The following is a 15,837-nucleotide window of genomic DNA, read 5'->3' on the forward strand; positions in this document are numbered from 1 at the left end:
AACATCCAAAAATTACATGGGATGTAGGATTGATAATGGAACTTCTCAACAACGAATGTGCATTTTTAAGAAATTCCAATTTGGATTTACCTTTTGTCCCTTGGGTCCTTGTTCACCTTTATCCCCTCTTCCTCCATGACCACCCTTAAGAAACAAAAAAACTATATAAATTATATACTGGGTATACACGCAATGCAATTTAAAGTATGTCTGACTGGCAAAATGACCAGTGATTAAAGAAATCAACCAAAAATTCTATAGAAGAATAGACACATCATATTGATAAAAACCACCAACATTTGTCCAACAAAATCTCAAGACAGATAATAGTTAAACAGGATACCAAAGTTTAAAATCCAAACAGTTATAATGTTATGAAATAACTGCCTCTATAATCTTAAGATTTACATCTGAAGCTCTTAAGAATAGTGGCCCCCAACCTTTTTTGAACCAGGGACCGGTTTCACGATTATTTATTCTTCCACGGACCGGTACCTGAGTAACACGAGACTCCACCATCGGGGCGGCTCTTCGTTCGAAGCCACACACCCCCCTTTGATGAAACTAAGGCGTGAGCACCCAAACGCCGCTTTCCAACCGAAAACCCGGAAGCAACCGAAAACCCAGAAGCGCTGTTGAAACAAGATGGCGGCGCCCAAACTTTGCGGCCCAGTAAAAAATGATTCACGGACCGGTACCAGTCCGGGGACCGGTGGTTGGGGACCCCTGCTTTAGAAGACACTGCTGCTTTGGGGGGGGGTTCCATTTATTAAACTTATTGGAGAAATCTTTGTTTTTGTTTCTCACAAACTCACTCAGGAATTATGTTTAGCAGTTGCTGTATCATTTTCTTCAGAATGAGTGTCATGGTCTTGAATTGTGCCTTTGGAATCATCTTGAGTGATGATTTGTGGTGCAGAATGGTTGAGCTAAAAATTTTTGGCTCTTTGCATTTCGGGGTTATGAGGAAAGAAATTGTGCTTCATTCCTTGGAGACAATTAAGACATCAATTAAACTCTCAAATCATGTCCTCCTGTTTGGACTGTGGCTTTTGACAAAGTGCATAAAGCATGGTTTGGCCCTCAATCCAACAGAAGTTGCATACTTCTACTTTAAAGATTGAGACCAATATAAATGGCAGTCTGAAAACAACTGACAATTAGTTTACTACTAGAGTCGTTATTACTACTATTACTAATAAGTAATCAAATATAATTTGGTTAAAATGAAACATGTCACTTATTTAATTATACTAATAGCATGAAAATGAGTTTCAGCTTTGTTTATTTACTGTTGATTTTAGCTGTTGCAGAATTTCTGCTAAACTATTCAAGGAAGACTATAGTTTGGTTGAACGAAAATCCAGAAACAAAATTTGGATAGGTGCTACAGAGTATATAGGGCAGTAGTGTATTTCACCTTTTTCTCCCTTCTTTCTACATAGTTTTTGTACCAGGTCACTTTTTACCTGGTTCTTCTTTTTCCTATGTCCCTTGAGATATTGTTGCCAAGGCTATAGCCAATATCCTGATTTTTCACAAAACAATATCCAGAAAACTTGTGCTTTGGTAAGTTTCCAGATTGAACACTCATGCTTGAATATATACATAAACTACCCAAAATTGGCTCTTTTGTACACAGCAAGATTCTTCAAACTTGGCAAGTTTAAGACTTGTGGACTTTAACTCCCAAAATTCCTGAGCTAACATGGCTGGAGGAAGAATTCTGGGAGTTGAAGTCTATAAGTCTTAAAGCTGTCAAATTTGAAGACCCCTGCTATACAGTGTTTATATGTTAATTGTGAGCTTAACAATTCCTATGTGCAATAGTAAAGCGTAATTTTGTTAAGAAGCTTTTTTCCTCTTCTATTTAATCATATCTGATTCTCAGAGATTGCCTGGACAACTCACTGAAGTTTTCTTGGCAAGTTTTTTCAGAAGTGGCTTGTCATTGTCTTCTTAGGGCTAAGAGAAAGTGACTGGCCAAAGCCACCAAGCTGGTTTTGTGTTAAAGGCGAAATCAGAACTCATAATATCCCGGTTTGTAACCTGATATCTTCACCACTCCATCAAACTAGGTCTCTTAAAAGTTTTACACAATTGAAATTTAAATCTATCTTCTAGAAGGATATTATGTTTTGTTCTTCGTTGATTTTCTCCTTTCTTATCTATTTTCAAAATGTTAATATATTATCCTTAAAGCTTTTTGAGATTATCATTTACTCTCATGAACTATAAGTAGAGAAAACCTCACATTTCTTATAATGCTACACACTTACAGGTGGCCCGGGAGGCCCTTGATCTCCTTTCTGACATTCACAGTTCTTTCCACACTAGAAGTTTTAGGAAACATTGAAACATAAATAAATTAGTATTGGAAATGAAGAAGACAATTTGAAAATACAAAATCTGAATTCACTTAGGAAACAGTCCTGCACAAATAACTTTACAGGTATTACTTATTTACCTTCATTCAAAACAGGCTGTATAAACTTTATTTATTTATTTATTTACTCAACATTACAGTAATCTCATTGTATTTGATACTGGATGCGAAGCGTGCGATCACCAAACTGGTTCTTACACCAGCAGCATTCCACCACTGGATTTAGGTAAATAAACTCTTGCTACAAATTATAGTTATGACATTGTAACTCATCTATAATGTAACAATTTAATGCTATATTCCTGGATTAAACCTTATGTCTAGTTCCATCATGGTTTAGTCATGGTTTGATGCATAGACTACGTCTAGCTCTATTTATTTGAGGAAGAAAGACATAATCATAATTTACCAATCATAATGGCTGGATTTAGATACTATGCTAGACCAAACCATTCACAAAATGGTTTACCAGAGTATATAAAACGACCTTTTTGTAGGTATCAATAGAAGTCGCAACAGTGTCATATGTGATGATGTCATATGTCACTTAATCTTCTTGCTCATGATGTCCCTTCAAATACAAGTCTCTTCAAATACAATACTATCTTGCAGCTGAAATCCTAGCTTCACCTCTCCAAAGAAAAAGTGACTTGATTCTGCAGCCAACATATTATATTTAGTTTGCCTTTCAACCTATTGTACAAGCAGCAGAATCATAAACAAGAAACAGCTGTACATTCCTGAACTACTGAATTATTCATAACACAGAAGTATTTTTACTTTGTAGGGTTTTATTTGTGGAATTCAACCTTCTGAGAACTGTTCATTTCTCCCACTTGTGCATTCACTCTTTTGGTTCAAAGCTCAGATTGCCATCTCAAAGAGAAAGTTACTTGAAAAATTTCAAATTGATGAATTTCTTCAAAGATGCTTTACATGGTGGTTTCAATTGATTAACTCTTCGCAAGTGAATAATGATAATTTAAAGCAAGAGGAAAGGGCTGGAAAATATTATATTTTTACTCGGATGATTTGGAGTAAATAAGTCAAAAAAAATATTTCTAGGTAGCATAATGTACACATTATATCAAAATGGAAATCCACTGCATGTTCATAAAATATATCTCACTTACCCTCTCTTCAAATAAAGTGGCCTGAAAAATTAGAAAAAATAACAGATTAGCTTAACATGATATTTCGTTCATTGATTGCTAGCCTAAAGTTTTTTTAAAATATTTTATTAACTTATTGAACATAGACACAGCACTTCTGCCATGAATGTATAAAATCAGATACAATAAGCTTATCAGACAAGCTTATTCAAATGTAATAAACATTAATAAAAGACAATAAAAATAAGATAAAGGATAAAAGGATAATAATAACAATAATTTATTAAACTTGCATGCTGCCTGGCTTTCAATTATTCTGGGGCATTTCTTTCCTAATCATCCTGTTTTCTTTTACCATTTCTTGTTTGAATTATCAGCTCCTATTCTTTATTTTACTTATTCCTGCCATTCTAAGTTTCCATGAAAATAGAATCATGCACTTACTTATTTTAATTTAAATTTATGGGAATGATATGGATAAATAGGGTCATTACATTGAAGCAGGAATTTAGCAAACAGGAATCAAGATACTATAAAGACCAAGTCATATATATGTACACATAGGGAAATTATCTGTGCTGCAGCTGCCAAAAAGGCCAACACAATCCTCAGCTGCATTAACAGAGGGATAGAATCAAGATCATGTGAAGTGTTGATATTTATATCAATTATAATGCTTTGGTAAGATTAAACTTGCACCCACTTTTGGTAACTTGATACAAACATTTTGATTAGACTTTTTTAGAAAGAGTGTAAAGAAGAGCAATAATTAGGGATTAGGGAACTGGAAGCTAAAACATACGAAGAACAGTTATGGGAATTGGATATGTAGCTTAATGAAAGGAAAAACTAGGGGTGACATGATAGCAGTGTTCTAATATCTAAGAAACTGCCACAAAGGACAGGGGGTCAAACACAAGGGAGGACAAGAAGAAACGGATAGAAACTACTCAAGGAGAGAACCAATCTACAACTAAGGAGCAATTTCCTGACAGTTAGAACAATTAATCAATGGAATGACTTGCCTCCAAAAGTTGTGGCTATTCCAAAAAAAAGTTGTGACTTTAAAGAAGAGATTGGATAACCATTTGTCTTAAATGATATAGGGTTTTCTGTTTGAGTAGAGGGCTGGACTAGAAGACCTCCAAGGTCCCTTCCAACTCTTGTTATTTTGTTACTCTATTATTCTGTGTGAATGCTAGCCTATTCAGGAAAAAATATCATTAACAAATTAATAATTAATGCAAAAGTGGCTCTTTCGGCTGTTATGATGATACTATGGTTGACATTTCTTTTCATGGCTATATACCATAGTAAAAGCTTTGAAAATATCTACTCTTTAATATTTGTTCAATGGAATGAACTGATATGATTGTATAAATGGTTACTATATAATTGATTTAATGTAATTTAGTTTTAATTTGGTCTTACTGTTCATTTTGTAATTTCATTTTCATTTTTTAACAGGATTTAAGAGCTCAGAATAAAAACACCCTGCAAGTTTTATCTAAGGGTCCCCTGGAATCCAGATTCCTCCCACTTTTTTGCTGTATAATTGACTGGGAATAGCTGAAGAACAGTTCCTGGCATATATTTTTTTAAAGAGAGAAATCAGCAATCTGTTCAGAGAAGAAAAGGTATAGGTATTTTGTAGGTTGTTACTTATGCTTCTATTGTTTGAAATAGTTTCTACATGAGAAACATTTAGTAATGCAGGAAACAATTTAACGTTGATAATAAATGATTACTCATATAAACAGACTAAAATAAGTTGGGCCGTACTGGCTGATCTTTTTAGAACCTGATTCTGAAAAATAATCTTAAACATTGAAAACTAAAATAATTTTTAAAAATAGAAATAACAATTCCTCCCCTCAGAGAGCAGAATTGATGAGAAAAGCTGCACCTGGTTAAAAACTATCTTTTATTTTTTTCCAGTCTTTGAAGTTTCTAGATTTTCAAGGACAAATACATCAACTGATCTCATTTATTATTTTTCATGACAGTTGCTGTAGATTGTGCAGCTTCTAATACTCCCCTGAGTAATTCCATTATGAACTTTGATCCTGTATTAAGTCTAGAGCTGATCTAATCACATCCTGTTTATTTTTGTATTATGTTTATGTATGACATACTGGACGATCAGCTATGGAATTGCTATCTTGCTTTTGTTTATTCCATGTAGCAATACACTACTGTTACATTTAATTTTATAATTTCTAATTTTATTATTAGATTTACAAACCACTGTACATCATGGTTTAACTTATCAAATAAGACATCATGACTGGGTTTCATAATATGCTAATTCAGTGCTAATTGTGGCTTATAACATTACAGTAAGTTCTTTGTTAAAGATTAATGTAGCACAGTGGCTGGGTTCACACAATACACTAATCCTTAAATCTGGATTTTATAAATATCATTGTTACCTTTGCGAACTTTCCAAACAGTACATTATATTATGCTTATGCTGATTTACATCCTGGTTCACAGAACTTCCCAGATAATGGATGGATTTTCTGCATGTTTAGCCACTACCTATCTTACTTTAGCTTAGATTGTTGTGTAAATTCAGATTGCATTCAAAACTGAGCTCAACACATATTGATATGTTTCTACCAAAGCATCAGCTTTTGGATAACTTAAAAAAAAACTGAAAGGGTGCATTAATGTGTATGCTTTTGCTGAAAACATTTATTCCTGAACAAATAGACTACATTTTCATAGCATGTTAGACTAAAAAATGATTGGGTAGTTTGTGGATCAATGGGTTTACATAATGAATATGTCACATTAAGCCATAATGTGATTTATCTGTGTGAATAAGTCATCTAATTAAGGATTTATTCAATAAACCTCCGTTAAACAAATCCTAATTTGTGATGTGTGACAATATTCAGTTTTTCTTTAGCTTTCTGAAACATGGTGCAGAAAGTGAAAATTTCATCAGATGTCATCAGCCTTGTAAGGTGGTACAGGCAAGAAGGACACCCAGAATAACTAGCTCTACTTTATTATAAGGTTACATTAACAGAATCTTGAAAATCTAAAAGTACATTTCTCCCCCATCCCAGGCACTTTTACATCCAGAAAACTGGGGGCGGGGGTGTTGGGGGGTGTTTCTGAGACATTTGCCATACCCATTTCCTGGTGCAGGCAAAACTGACTCTTTTCCAACCATTGCTCTGGTTCAAGCTATTCCTCTAGGCTCCAGGGTCATTCCCACATGCCACTACTGTTCTTATATAGGATACAGGAGAAATAATCATGAACTCCCTTGCATTGACAGGGAAAACAAAAAGGCAGAATTATGAAATTAAGATAATGGATTCATGACAGAAACCCTGACCTTTGATATTTCATGGCATTACATTCGTCATTGTATAATACTGTGGGAATGATCCTGAGAGGGAATGACCTTGGAAATGACCTTGAGAGACAAGAAGGAGATCTATAGGCTGGACAATTGACATATAAGACTTACCTCTTCCCAGAGAGGACCTGGGAAAGGACCCTCCCTAGTTTTCCAGAGAATAAAAGGAGGGAATAAATTATTTTAGCCTTGCAAGATTCTGTTAATGTAATCTGACAATAAATAGACAGCTAGTACTCCTGTTTGTGCTTCTTCTTAGGCAACCTTGCAGGGCTAGCACATTTTGACAAAAGTAGCAAAATCCTATGAATGCCCTTAATAGTAACAATAACAATCATGAATGTGGAATAAAATGTTTTGATTATGAAATCCATTCCAGTTCAATGATTCCATAACATCAGCTATGGTCTAAATCAGGGCCATACTTTATATGGTCCATTTAGTAGGCTTATGCGACCCACTGACATTTTTTGAAAAATAGTTCACCGCCACTAAATGTCACCACTATTAGAAAGAATATGCTGCCACTTAAACTTTTGTCAAGTCCTCCAATGTCCTTGTGCCAGTTCTAACACTTGCCACCACACACCTAGCTGCCAAACAGGTATTCCTTTTTGGTCTGCAAATCTACACTTGCCTTCCTACTAACTGTGTAAATGAAAATAAAAATCTATTCAGTTGGAATAGGCCTGTCTATGTTTAACTTGTTTAACTCTATAACTAGGCAATCTGCAGCTGAGTATTTTAACCTATTTTTTTCTGAACTGAAGGCTGCATAGGTGGAGTTTCCACACATTCTCCAATTCAGGGATGGACTGGAAGCATACTGGCTTTGTTTCAAGTATATTGAGATATCACTGTGTTCTGATTGAGATATGTGTTCTGATTGTTCTGTGTTCTTCCAAGCTTTCTTATTTCATTTATTACAAAAATAGGAAATGGGGTTTCAAAGTTGAGGAATTGTTGCGTTGAGCATCCTTTTGAGATGTTCCATTTTATTCCCTGGGTTCATACTTAGCAAAATGCACAATGTAAATCAAACAAGCCTATTAAACTAAAAGCAAATATTTACCGCTGCAAAGGAAAGCAAGGTTTATTAGGAAAAATTATATACAATGGTAGAAAGGCTGAATCATTCACCTTTTTGTTTTTGAGATCAGGAAAAAAGAAAAAGAAAAAAAATATTCTAGGTTTCCTAAAGGAAGCAGACTGAAGAGAAAAACTATTTCAGTAGGCAAAGCAGAGCAGAACAAAGTAACACAGAAACAATGAAAGAAGGAAAGGTTTTGTTTTCTAGCTTCACTTTTAATGTCAATAGGATAAAAACTGCCAAGAGTAGATGCATCTGGAGCAGCATCTCAAAAAGAAGAAGAAGTAAAAAAAAAAAAGGAAAAAGGAGTTGCAAACAAGATGGCCAAGTAGACATAATAAAAACTCTGGAATGCTTGCAGAGCCAGGGAGTGAATTTCTGCCAACAAGAAGCAAGATTCAAAGAGGAGAGAACTACAAAAACTGAGGATGGCCAAAGAGACCAAAATAAATAATCTAACTAGCTACTAGAAAACCTATAGTTTGTACATGTCTTTGATGATGGGCCTGAGAAAGTGTGTGCAAAGCTAAGTCAAAGAAAAATACTGCTCACAACACTACTCACTCTATTTACAATACTCAACATTTGGGATATTTTTCTACCAGCAGTATAAAGCATGTCTGTCATAAACTACCGTGTTTCTCATATAATAAGGCCGGGTCTTATTTTTTTTTGAGCCCCGAAAAAATGACTAGGCTGTCTTTTCGGGGGTGACTTAATTCCCCCCCACCTTGCATCTTTGGGCTGATGGGCAGCAACGGCTTGGATGTTGACGTTGGTGGGGCACTTCGTATTGGGATCAATGGAGGCAGCACCATATCCAAGTATTTCCTAACGGCAAGCCCCCCCACCATTCCCCACCATTTCGCATGTTTTAATATAGGCCTTAATTTGGGGGGGAGGGGCTTAATTTCATTTCATGCCTATAAAACATGCTGGGACTTCCTATTGGGGGAGGCCGTATTGTTGGAGAAACGGGGTATTACTATAATGTTGATCTTCCATTCTGCCCATACTCTGCCTTCTTTTTCATTCTGCAGAAGCATATTTTCTCCCTACTCTGACATTCCCTTACTCTTGAAATGTATCAAAGTTTGAGATAAGACAACTTCTAAAGAATTATAGACCTAATTATTGGCCGTGGCAATAATGGTTAGTGAAGCAGGAAACTGGAAGTTTGTCTGGTCCACCAACAAGTAGACATCAACGAAGTACTGAAGAATGTCTAAAGATTGTGATGCTGAAATGCTGGATGGTGAGGAGAGAGAAGGGCAGGAAAGGGCTGGGGATGAGAGGCAGCAGATTCCAGACAGTTCTATAACTTTCATAAGGACTTTCCGAGGTCTAAACAAATGAACAACAATTTCAATAATGATTGGTGGTCAGGTTAGAATAAGAAACACAATAGATATGAGTTGGATTGATATCTTACCTTTTAACAAAGAGAATACTCAAAATTACTAACAAACAAGAATAAGAAAGTTTATAGTAAAACAATTAAATAATGGCATTTAATTATGATTAGTTAATTGCATTCGTATAATTAAACCATTTAAACTAAATAATTTAAACAATTAAAAACTAAATTAGGACAGTATAATAACTATACTGTATGTGCAAAAGTTATAAAATAGTAAATAATAACTCTCACCAGTAAGTAGCTTAACTGCAAGTTTAAAAAGGTGCTGCTTAGGACAATTTCCGAAAATAGTCATCCTTATATTTTACATCTTTTAAAACTGTGGATAATGTATAGCTATAATAGTTTACATCAATTTTTTCTTAATCCTGCCTTCATTATGAGTTACAATTCCGATTATTCTGAGACTCCTTATCCAGCATATCTATACTATATTGGCAGATGCCATAGTATAAGTTTATTTGCCCAATCCTAAAATCATGCCCCTCCTATTCTGAAGCCTTGCAATTTCAACAATTAAAATGAATTAAACTTTAAAAAGACTTACCAACTGGCTCCTTATTTTAACTGAAAGGTTGGGCTCATTCAAAATGAATACAGACTTCCCTGGAGAATCACCAGATATCAAATGCAGCTTGGTGTTATTGACATCATTAGACAAGCCAATGGTAATGAAAGATATTCCAAGAGCTCTGGCCTTTTCTGATATGTCTTGAATGTCAGGACTTTTGGGATGGTCAATACCATCAGTCATTAGCAAAACCACTTTGAGGCCTGTTTTACGACCTTCTGCTTTGAGCAGCTGAGTTGCATTAGAAATAGCATAGTAGGAATAGGTGCCATGTCCAATGTAGCTCATTTCATTGACTTTTTGCTTAAAAATCTGCAAGTTTCTCCACACTGAAAAAGGATAGTCAATTCTGACAGTACTACTGAATTGCATGATGGCCAGTCTGATGTCATATCTTTGAGCACGGGTGGGCTTCATGAGGAAGAGTTTATCACTTAAAAGAATAGCAAACTCTTTCTGCTTATCATATAATATACCCTTTGCACTTTCAGAACTATCCAGAATAAAGATGATGTCAATAAAACAGACAGAATCTAAAAAGGACAAGATTAGAAATGACATGTTGAGAAAATTCATACATTAAAAATGAAGCATTGTGATGCATGTACAAAAGGGCTGCTTTCATAATTGTCATTCCATGGACACCACTATCAAGGCAACCATGGTGAAACTTCAAAGGATATTGATGTACAATGGGATTTGCACACCTCTATATTATCAGTTGTTTTAAACATAAGCATGGACAACTTGTGAAACAGAATTTTCTATCTCATGCCCTCAGTTAATGATGTACAAATTGGAACAATAAAAAAATCAGTAAAATTGTCTATGGAGATTCTGAATCATCCAGGTCATGGTTATCCCAAAGGTGCTTTTTTTCAAAAGGCAACTTTTTTTTTTCCTTTGAAAATGTTCTGCTTCTCATGCAAGAAGCTTTTTCAGTTTTAACTGACTGGAAGGGAATTGAAGGATTTATATTCTTTGAAGTCATCCAGTCATTAACACTCTGAGGATTGGTTGTTAGCTCTCTGAGATTTGTTGAAGCCACTTGGGGGTTTATCTGTATCCTCAGAGTCACCTGAATCAGAGTACAAATGTATGTGGATTTTCCTAGGAATGAGGAATGGAAAATTCTCAAGAGCATTCCACATCCGTTTGCACTTTGATTCAGAGTGCTAATGACCATATGATTGCAAAGAATATACATCCTTCCATTTTCTTTTAGACAATTAGAACTGAAGAAGCTTCTTGGATGAGAAACGAAGTATTTTCAAAGGAAACAAAACTGAAGGAAGTTCTTTTGAAAAAAGCACCTTTAGACATCAGTAAAATTCCTTCCCATCCATTATATATCAAATCTTCTAGGCCTAAACATGGTTTACCAGAAGAATACAAAATAGCATGCCAATAAGATAATATAGTTCCAATCAAGGAGAAGCTAATAAGTTTCATTAACTTCACTGAAGTGCATTTTAACTTCTTTCTCACATAACAGAATAACTGTAAGTAAATGCATGGAATAAGGGAAGTTTTAGAACATAAAATTCCATTTTTGCTTTGGTACACAGTACCAAACAGCCACCCCTTGAAAAGTCTCATTAACATCACTCAGTATCTTGGAATGCTGGAAGGACCTTGGGAATAGCTGAATACAGAATCTGTAATATCAGATACAGCATTCCTAACAGATCATGCCCAGTTTCTATTTATACAGTATAACTCCTTCTGAAATAGTCTGTCACTGTTGAACATTCATCATTTTTAAGATGATTTGCTTAGAGCTGTTTCACAATTCACAATTGTACAATTCTGATTTACAGAATTACAGAATAGAATGGATCATTTAGGCCACAAATTCAAAATGATGATGCTTTGCACTAGAGAGAAAGGGCACCATAGAGATAATAGATGTAACATTTTAATATTTATTATTTCACAGATAGCCTTCAATGCATATAAATAATTCACAATTGTAGGCAGGTGGAACTTCTATTCTACAATTATTTTATATTACCTCCCCCATGTATTAAGATGTTATTAGATCAACAGCTCAATATAATCCAGTAGCAATGACAGCCATGTTTATCAAAAGATATGATTACTGGACCATCTGAATGTCTCCCAAACCATTCTGAAAATATGGTTGTGGGTCCCATATGTTTTTCAATGCATATTCCATGAATCATGTCTGCCATTAGAAAGAGATGGACATTCAGAAGAGAATAACAATGTCCTTTGTAATCCACTGAGAATGGAAATAGAGAATTCCATGAGATTTGTGAAGATACAAAATGCAGGTAAAGAAATATATCACTTTCCCCTGGGAATCTTTCATGCAACCTATAGCACTTCCTTCTCATATATAATACTTATATCAAATTCTAGGAATTTACCCTGAAGATTGTCTTTTCTTGCCAGAGGACTTAACCTTTGTCCCTTCTTTCTGTTTTGTCCATATACTACACTGTTTATTGCAATGGCCAAAACCAAAAGGTAAAGGACGGAGTGTTTTTTCCACATAATGACTTGTATTCAAAATCCAATGGCTGCTCCTGCTAATAAAAAAAATCCATTAACTTATTATCATGTTAAGAAACCCAGAATACGGATTTGTATGGAACATTTTTAAATGATTTGTACAATCTACAACTTTGAAATTAAATTGTAATATTTCATTATTTAAACTGTCCTATTTTCCTATTACTATTAGGCCTTTAGGTAAATTGTTTTTATTGACTTCATTTTAAAGTCTATTTCTATTATAAGCTACCATAGAAACATAAAGAGAAAAATACAAGGAAAAAGTATTGTAAATAATACTTGTGCATTTTTCCTTCTGGCTGATATATCAGATTTCTAAAATCTTAAGTTCTGCAAGTTTCACAGATCTTGCTTATTTATCATATTTTATCTGAGAAGTATTCATAGATATTTTATGCTTTTCTGTCTCAAGATAACAGATAAACATGGCTTGCATTAGGTAATACAAATAATAAAACATGGCTTGCATTCGGTAATATAATTATAAGAATTAGCTTCATTTTTTTTTTAATTTAGTCAATTAGCTTCTTCTTTTTAGACATGTAAAAGAATTGCTGAAAAGACTCTCTTCTGTTATTTATCTTGAAAAAAAAAGTCAGACCAGTTTTCTCTGAAAAAAAATGGGTGCTTGTGTAAATGTGCTCCAAAACTGCATTTTTAGCAGACACAGTCATTTCTATCAGGATTTATGTGCAGAATTTAATTCTATTGAGAAAGAAAACTATTCGGTAATGAAAGACATTCATTAGAAAATATCTACAAAATAGAACCTAAGGTAATACAAAGTATATTACAGAATGACTAATTTTGCAGGATTGTGAAAATTTACTCTACCTTCAGTAGGCTTACATGTAGAAAACTGGATATACTTTACTCAGGGCATCTCTATGTTCAGTGATTAACTTATGACACCAATATAAAATTTTCAAACCTATGATTCACTGATAATGCTAAAATGAATTTTATATAATATTGCAAAACTCTATTCTCTAACAAAAAATAATACATTATTTTCTATTGGTACTATACTTATATCGCTAATGTCAACAATTGTTAAAATACAGTTGGTTGTTGACCATATCGTTAAAATTAAAAATATGCTTTGGATTTGCATTTATTTTACTAAGAAATTATTTTTATCATCATCTCATCAGCATCTTACCTTACTTTAGAAAGCACTGAAGCTCAAACTGGAAATTAAAGAATTTTGAAATAGATATGATCTTGACAAGGCATTCTGGGGATAGGGGATTAGTTTTCTTTCCTTAACAATTGCAGTAGTTCTGGAATAACTAATTAGTCCAGATGCAAATAATAGTACCTTGCATCTGGAACTTGATCCTTGACTCATTTTTCATTGCTCCAAGCTGAATGGAGAATGGTTAGGCATTTGGCCAGATCTTCTGTCTGGGTGGACACACTAAAAATGTTAAAGGAACAGCTTTTCTGAGAGTTTGCTTTGCAAGTAGCTTTTTCATTACTATACAGTTTTTGTTTTTATTTTTTAAATAGCAGCTGTAATATTTAATTAGCCAAAATATTCCATAAGCCAAGCAAAAAAAGAGAAATAGAAGAAAGATGGAATTGAAAAACAACAAAGCTATACTAGGTAGCTATCATAGCATTAGATGAAGTATTTATGTAAATCATAGTAAGTTACAATTTTATTATCAAGGATTATTAAATAATCCCCAATTTGTACTGAACATCAAACAAGTAAACCATATTATCCTTGCATCATATAAAATAACACATTTAAATAAAACAATATACCAATATCATTAAGATAAACTAAAATGGAAATATAAGTCATAAAACTCACAAATTAAATTTCAAAATTAAAAACATTTTAAGCCTTGAATTATCTATCTTAAGGTGAATTGAGAGAAGGGCACATGCTAGAGAAAACAATCCTGTAGATTAGTGATCTCTAAAGTTAGGTATTTGCCTTACTGTGTAATTCAGACAATCCAGGGAGATGTAGCAAGAAAATATTGAGATATTGTTCATATAGATTTATGTAATGATCTGGAAAATACCTAAAGAGACAGGAAAAGGAAAAATTATAGCCTGGACAATGGTCAGACAAGAGATTTGTAGATCTACATAAGAAATATGATCATTGTTTCTTTCTAATTCTTTCAAAAGTAAAGCTGACAAAGGGAAGAAGTACTTTCAGGCACCAACATTCTGTTACTATAATAGGATGATTTTGGCTGGCCTCAAAGGAATAACAGAATAACAGAGTTTGAAGGAGGTCTTCTAGTCCAATCCCCTATTCAAGCAGGAAATCTTATACCATTTCAGACAAATGTCTGTTCAGTCTCTTCTTAAAAGCCTCCAGTGATGGAGTACCCACATTCCTAAGAGGTCTGTAAAGGTCGTGCATAAATGCACCATTGTGCCTCCCGCCCCCGTCCTATTGTCCCAATTTATTTGTACCTATTTCCTGTATTCTAACTCATGTTTATACTTATACCTATTATCTTGTAAGCGATTAACAAATAAAATAAATAAATAAATAAACTTCTGAAGGCAAACCGTTCCACTGGTTAATTGTTTTCACTCTTAGGCATTTTTCCTTAGTTCTGGATTGCTTCTCCACTTTATTAGTTTACATCCATTTCTTCTTATCTTGCCTTCTGGTGCTTTGTAAAATAGGTTAATCCTCTCTTCTTTGTGGGTCCCCTTGAATATTGGAACACTGTTATCATAACACCCCTAGTTCTTCTATACCAATTCCTGCAACCATTCTTCATATGCCTTAGCCTCCCTCCCACTAATCATCTTTGTTGCTCTTTTCTGCACACTTTTCATCTTTTTTATAGTGGTGACTAAAACTGGATGCAGTATTCCAAGTGTGGTCTTACCAAGGCATTATAAAGCAGTACTAATACTTCATGTGATCTTGATTCTATCCCTCTGTAAATTGCAGCCTAGGATTGCATTGGCTTCTTTGGTGGCTGCAGCACACTGCTGGTTCATATTTAAATGATTGTCCTCTAGGACTCCAAGATCCCTCTTGCAGTTACTGCTATTGAGTCATGTTTAAGCTAATCTCTACCTGTACATTTGGTTTTTCTTACTTGAGTATGAAATCTTACTTTTGTCTCCACTAAATTTCATTTTCTTATATAAAGCCCAGTGTTCAAGTCTGTTGAAATGTCTCTGAATCTTGAGGCACTATGTCATCTGCAAATTTGATGTGATCTATCCTCTCATCTAAATTGTTTATGAACATATTGAAGAATATTGTGTCTAAAACAGAATTTAGGACACACCACTGCTTCCTTCCTTCCATGTAGATGTAGTTCCTTTAAGAACTATACATTGAGTGTGGT

The 15,837-nt window shown here is 34.3% G+C and overlaps 2 protein-coding genes across 4 annotated transcripts in view; one reads left to right on the forward strand and one right to left on the reverse strand.

Moving 5' to 3' along the window:
* The window catches only part of COL28A1 (collagen type XXVIII alpha 1 chain), a 90,895-nt gene extending 76,987 nt beyond the window's left edge, over nt 1–13,908 (reverse strand). The window contains exons 1-6 of one of the 2 annotated variants that reach the window (XM_087918128.1): nt 13,818–13,908; nt 12,349–12,510; nt 9,932–10,488; nt 3,520–3,540; nt 2,280–2,333; nt 91–144 (exon numbers count right to left, since the gene is read on the reverse strand). In XM_087918128.1, the coding sequence (XP_087774254.1) occupies nt 91–144; nt 2,280–2,333; nt 3,520–3,540; nt 9,932–10,488; nt 12,349–12,475 (813 nt within the window). In that variant the 5' untranslated portion in view covers nt 12,476–12,510; nt 13,818–13,908. Of the gene's footprint in view, nt 1–90; nt 145–2,279; nt 2,334–3,519; nt 3,541–9,931; nt 10,489–12,348; nt 12,511–13,658; nt 13,794–13,817 lie in introns of those variants that run through there. The other variant, XM_026706311.2, reaches the window with a different exon arrangement.
* MIOS (meiosis regulator for oocyte development) overlaps nt 1–15,837 on the forward strand; it is a 125,188-nt gene that overhangs the window by 78,804 nt on the left and 30,547 nt on the right. Inside the window, exon 2 of one of the 2 annotated variants that reach the window (XM_087918131.1) lies at nt 4,966–5,135. The exons of the other annotated variant lie outside the window; for it this stretch is intronic. The gene's annotated coding sequence lies outside the window, so the exon portion shown is untranslated. The remainder of the gene's footprint in view (nt 1–4,965; nt 5,136–15,837) is intronic. 2 annotated transcript variants of the gene reach the window in all.

The sequence above is a fragment of the Pseudonaja textilis genome, chromosome Z, assembly GCF_049901715.1.
Source record: "Pseudonaja textilis isolate UNSWEBS1 chromosome Z, rPseTex1.2, whole genome shotgun sequence".
Classification (NCBI taxonomy): Eukaryota; Metazoa; Chordata; class Lepidosauria; order Squamata; family Elapidae; genus Pseudonaja; species Pseudonaja textilis.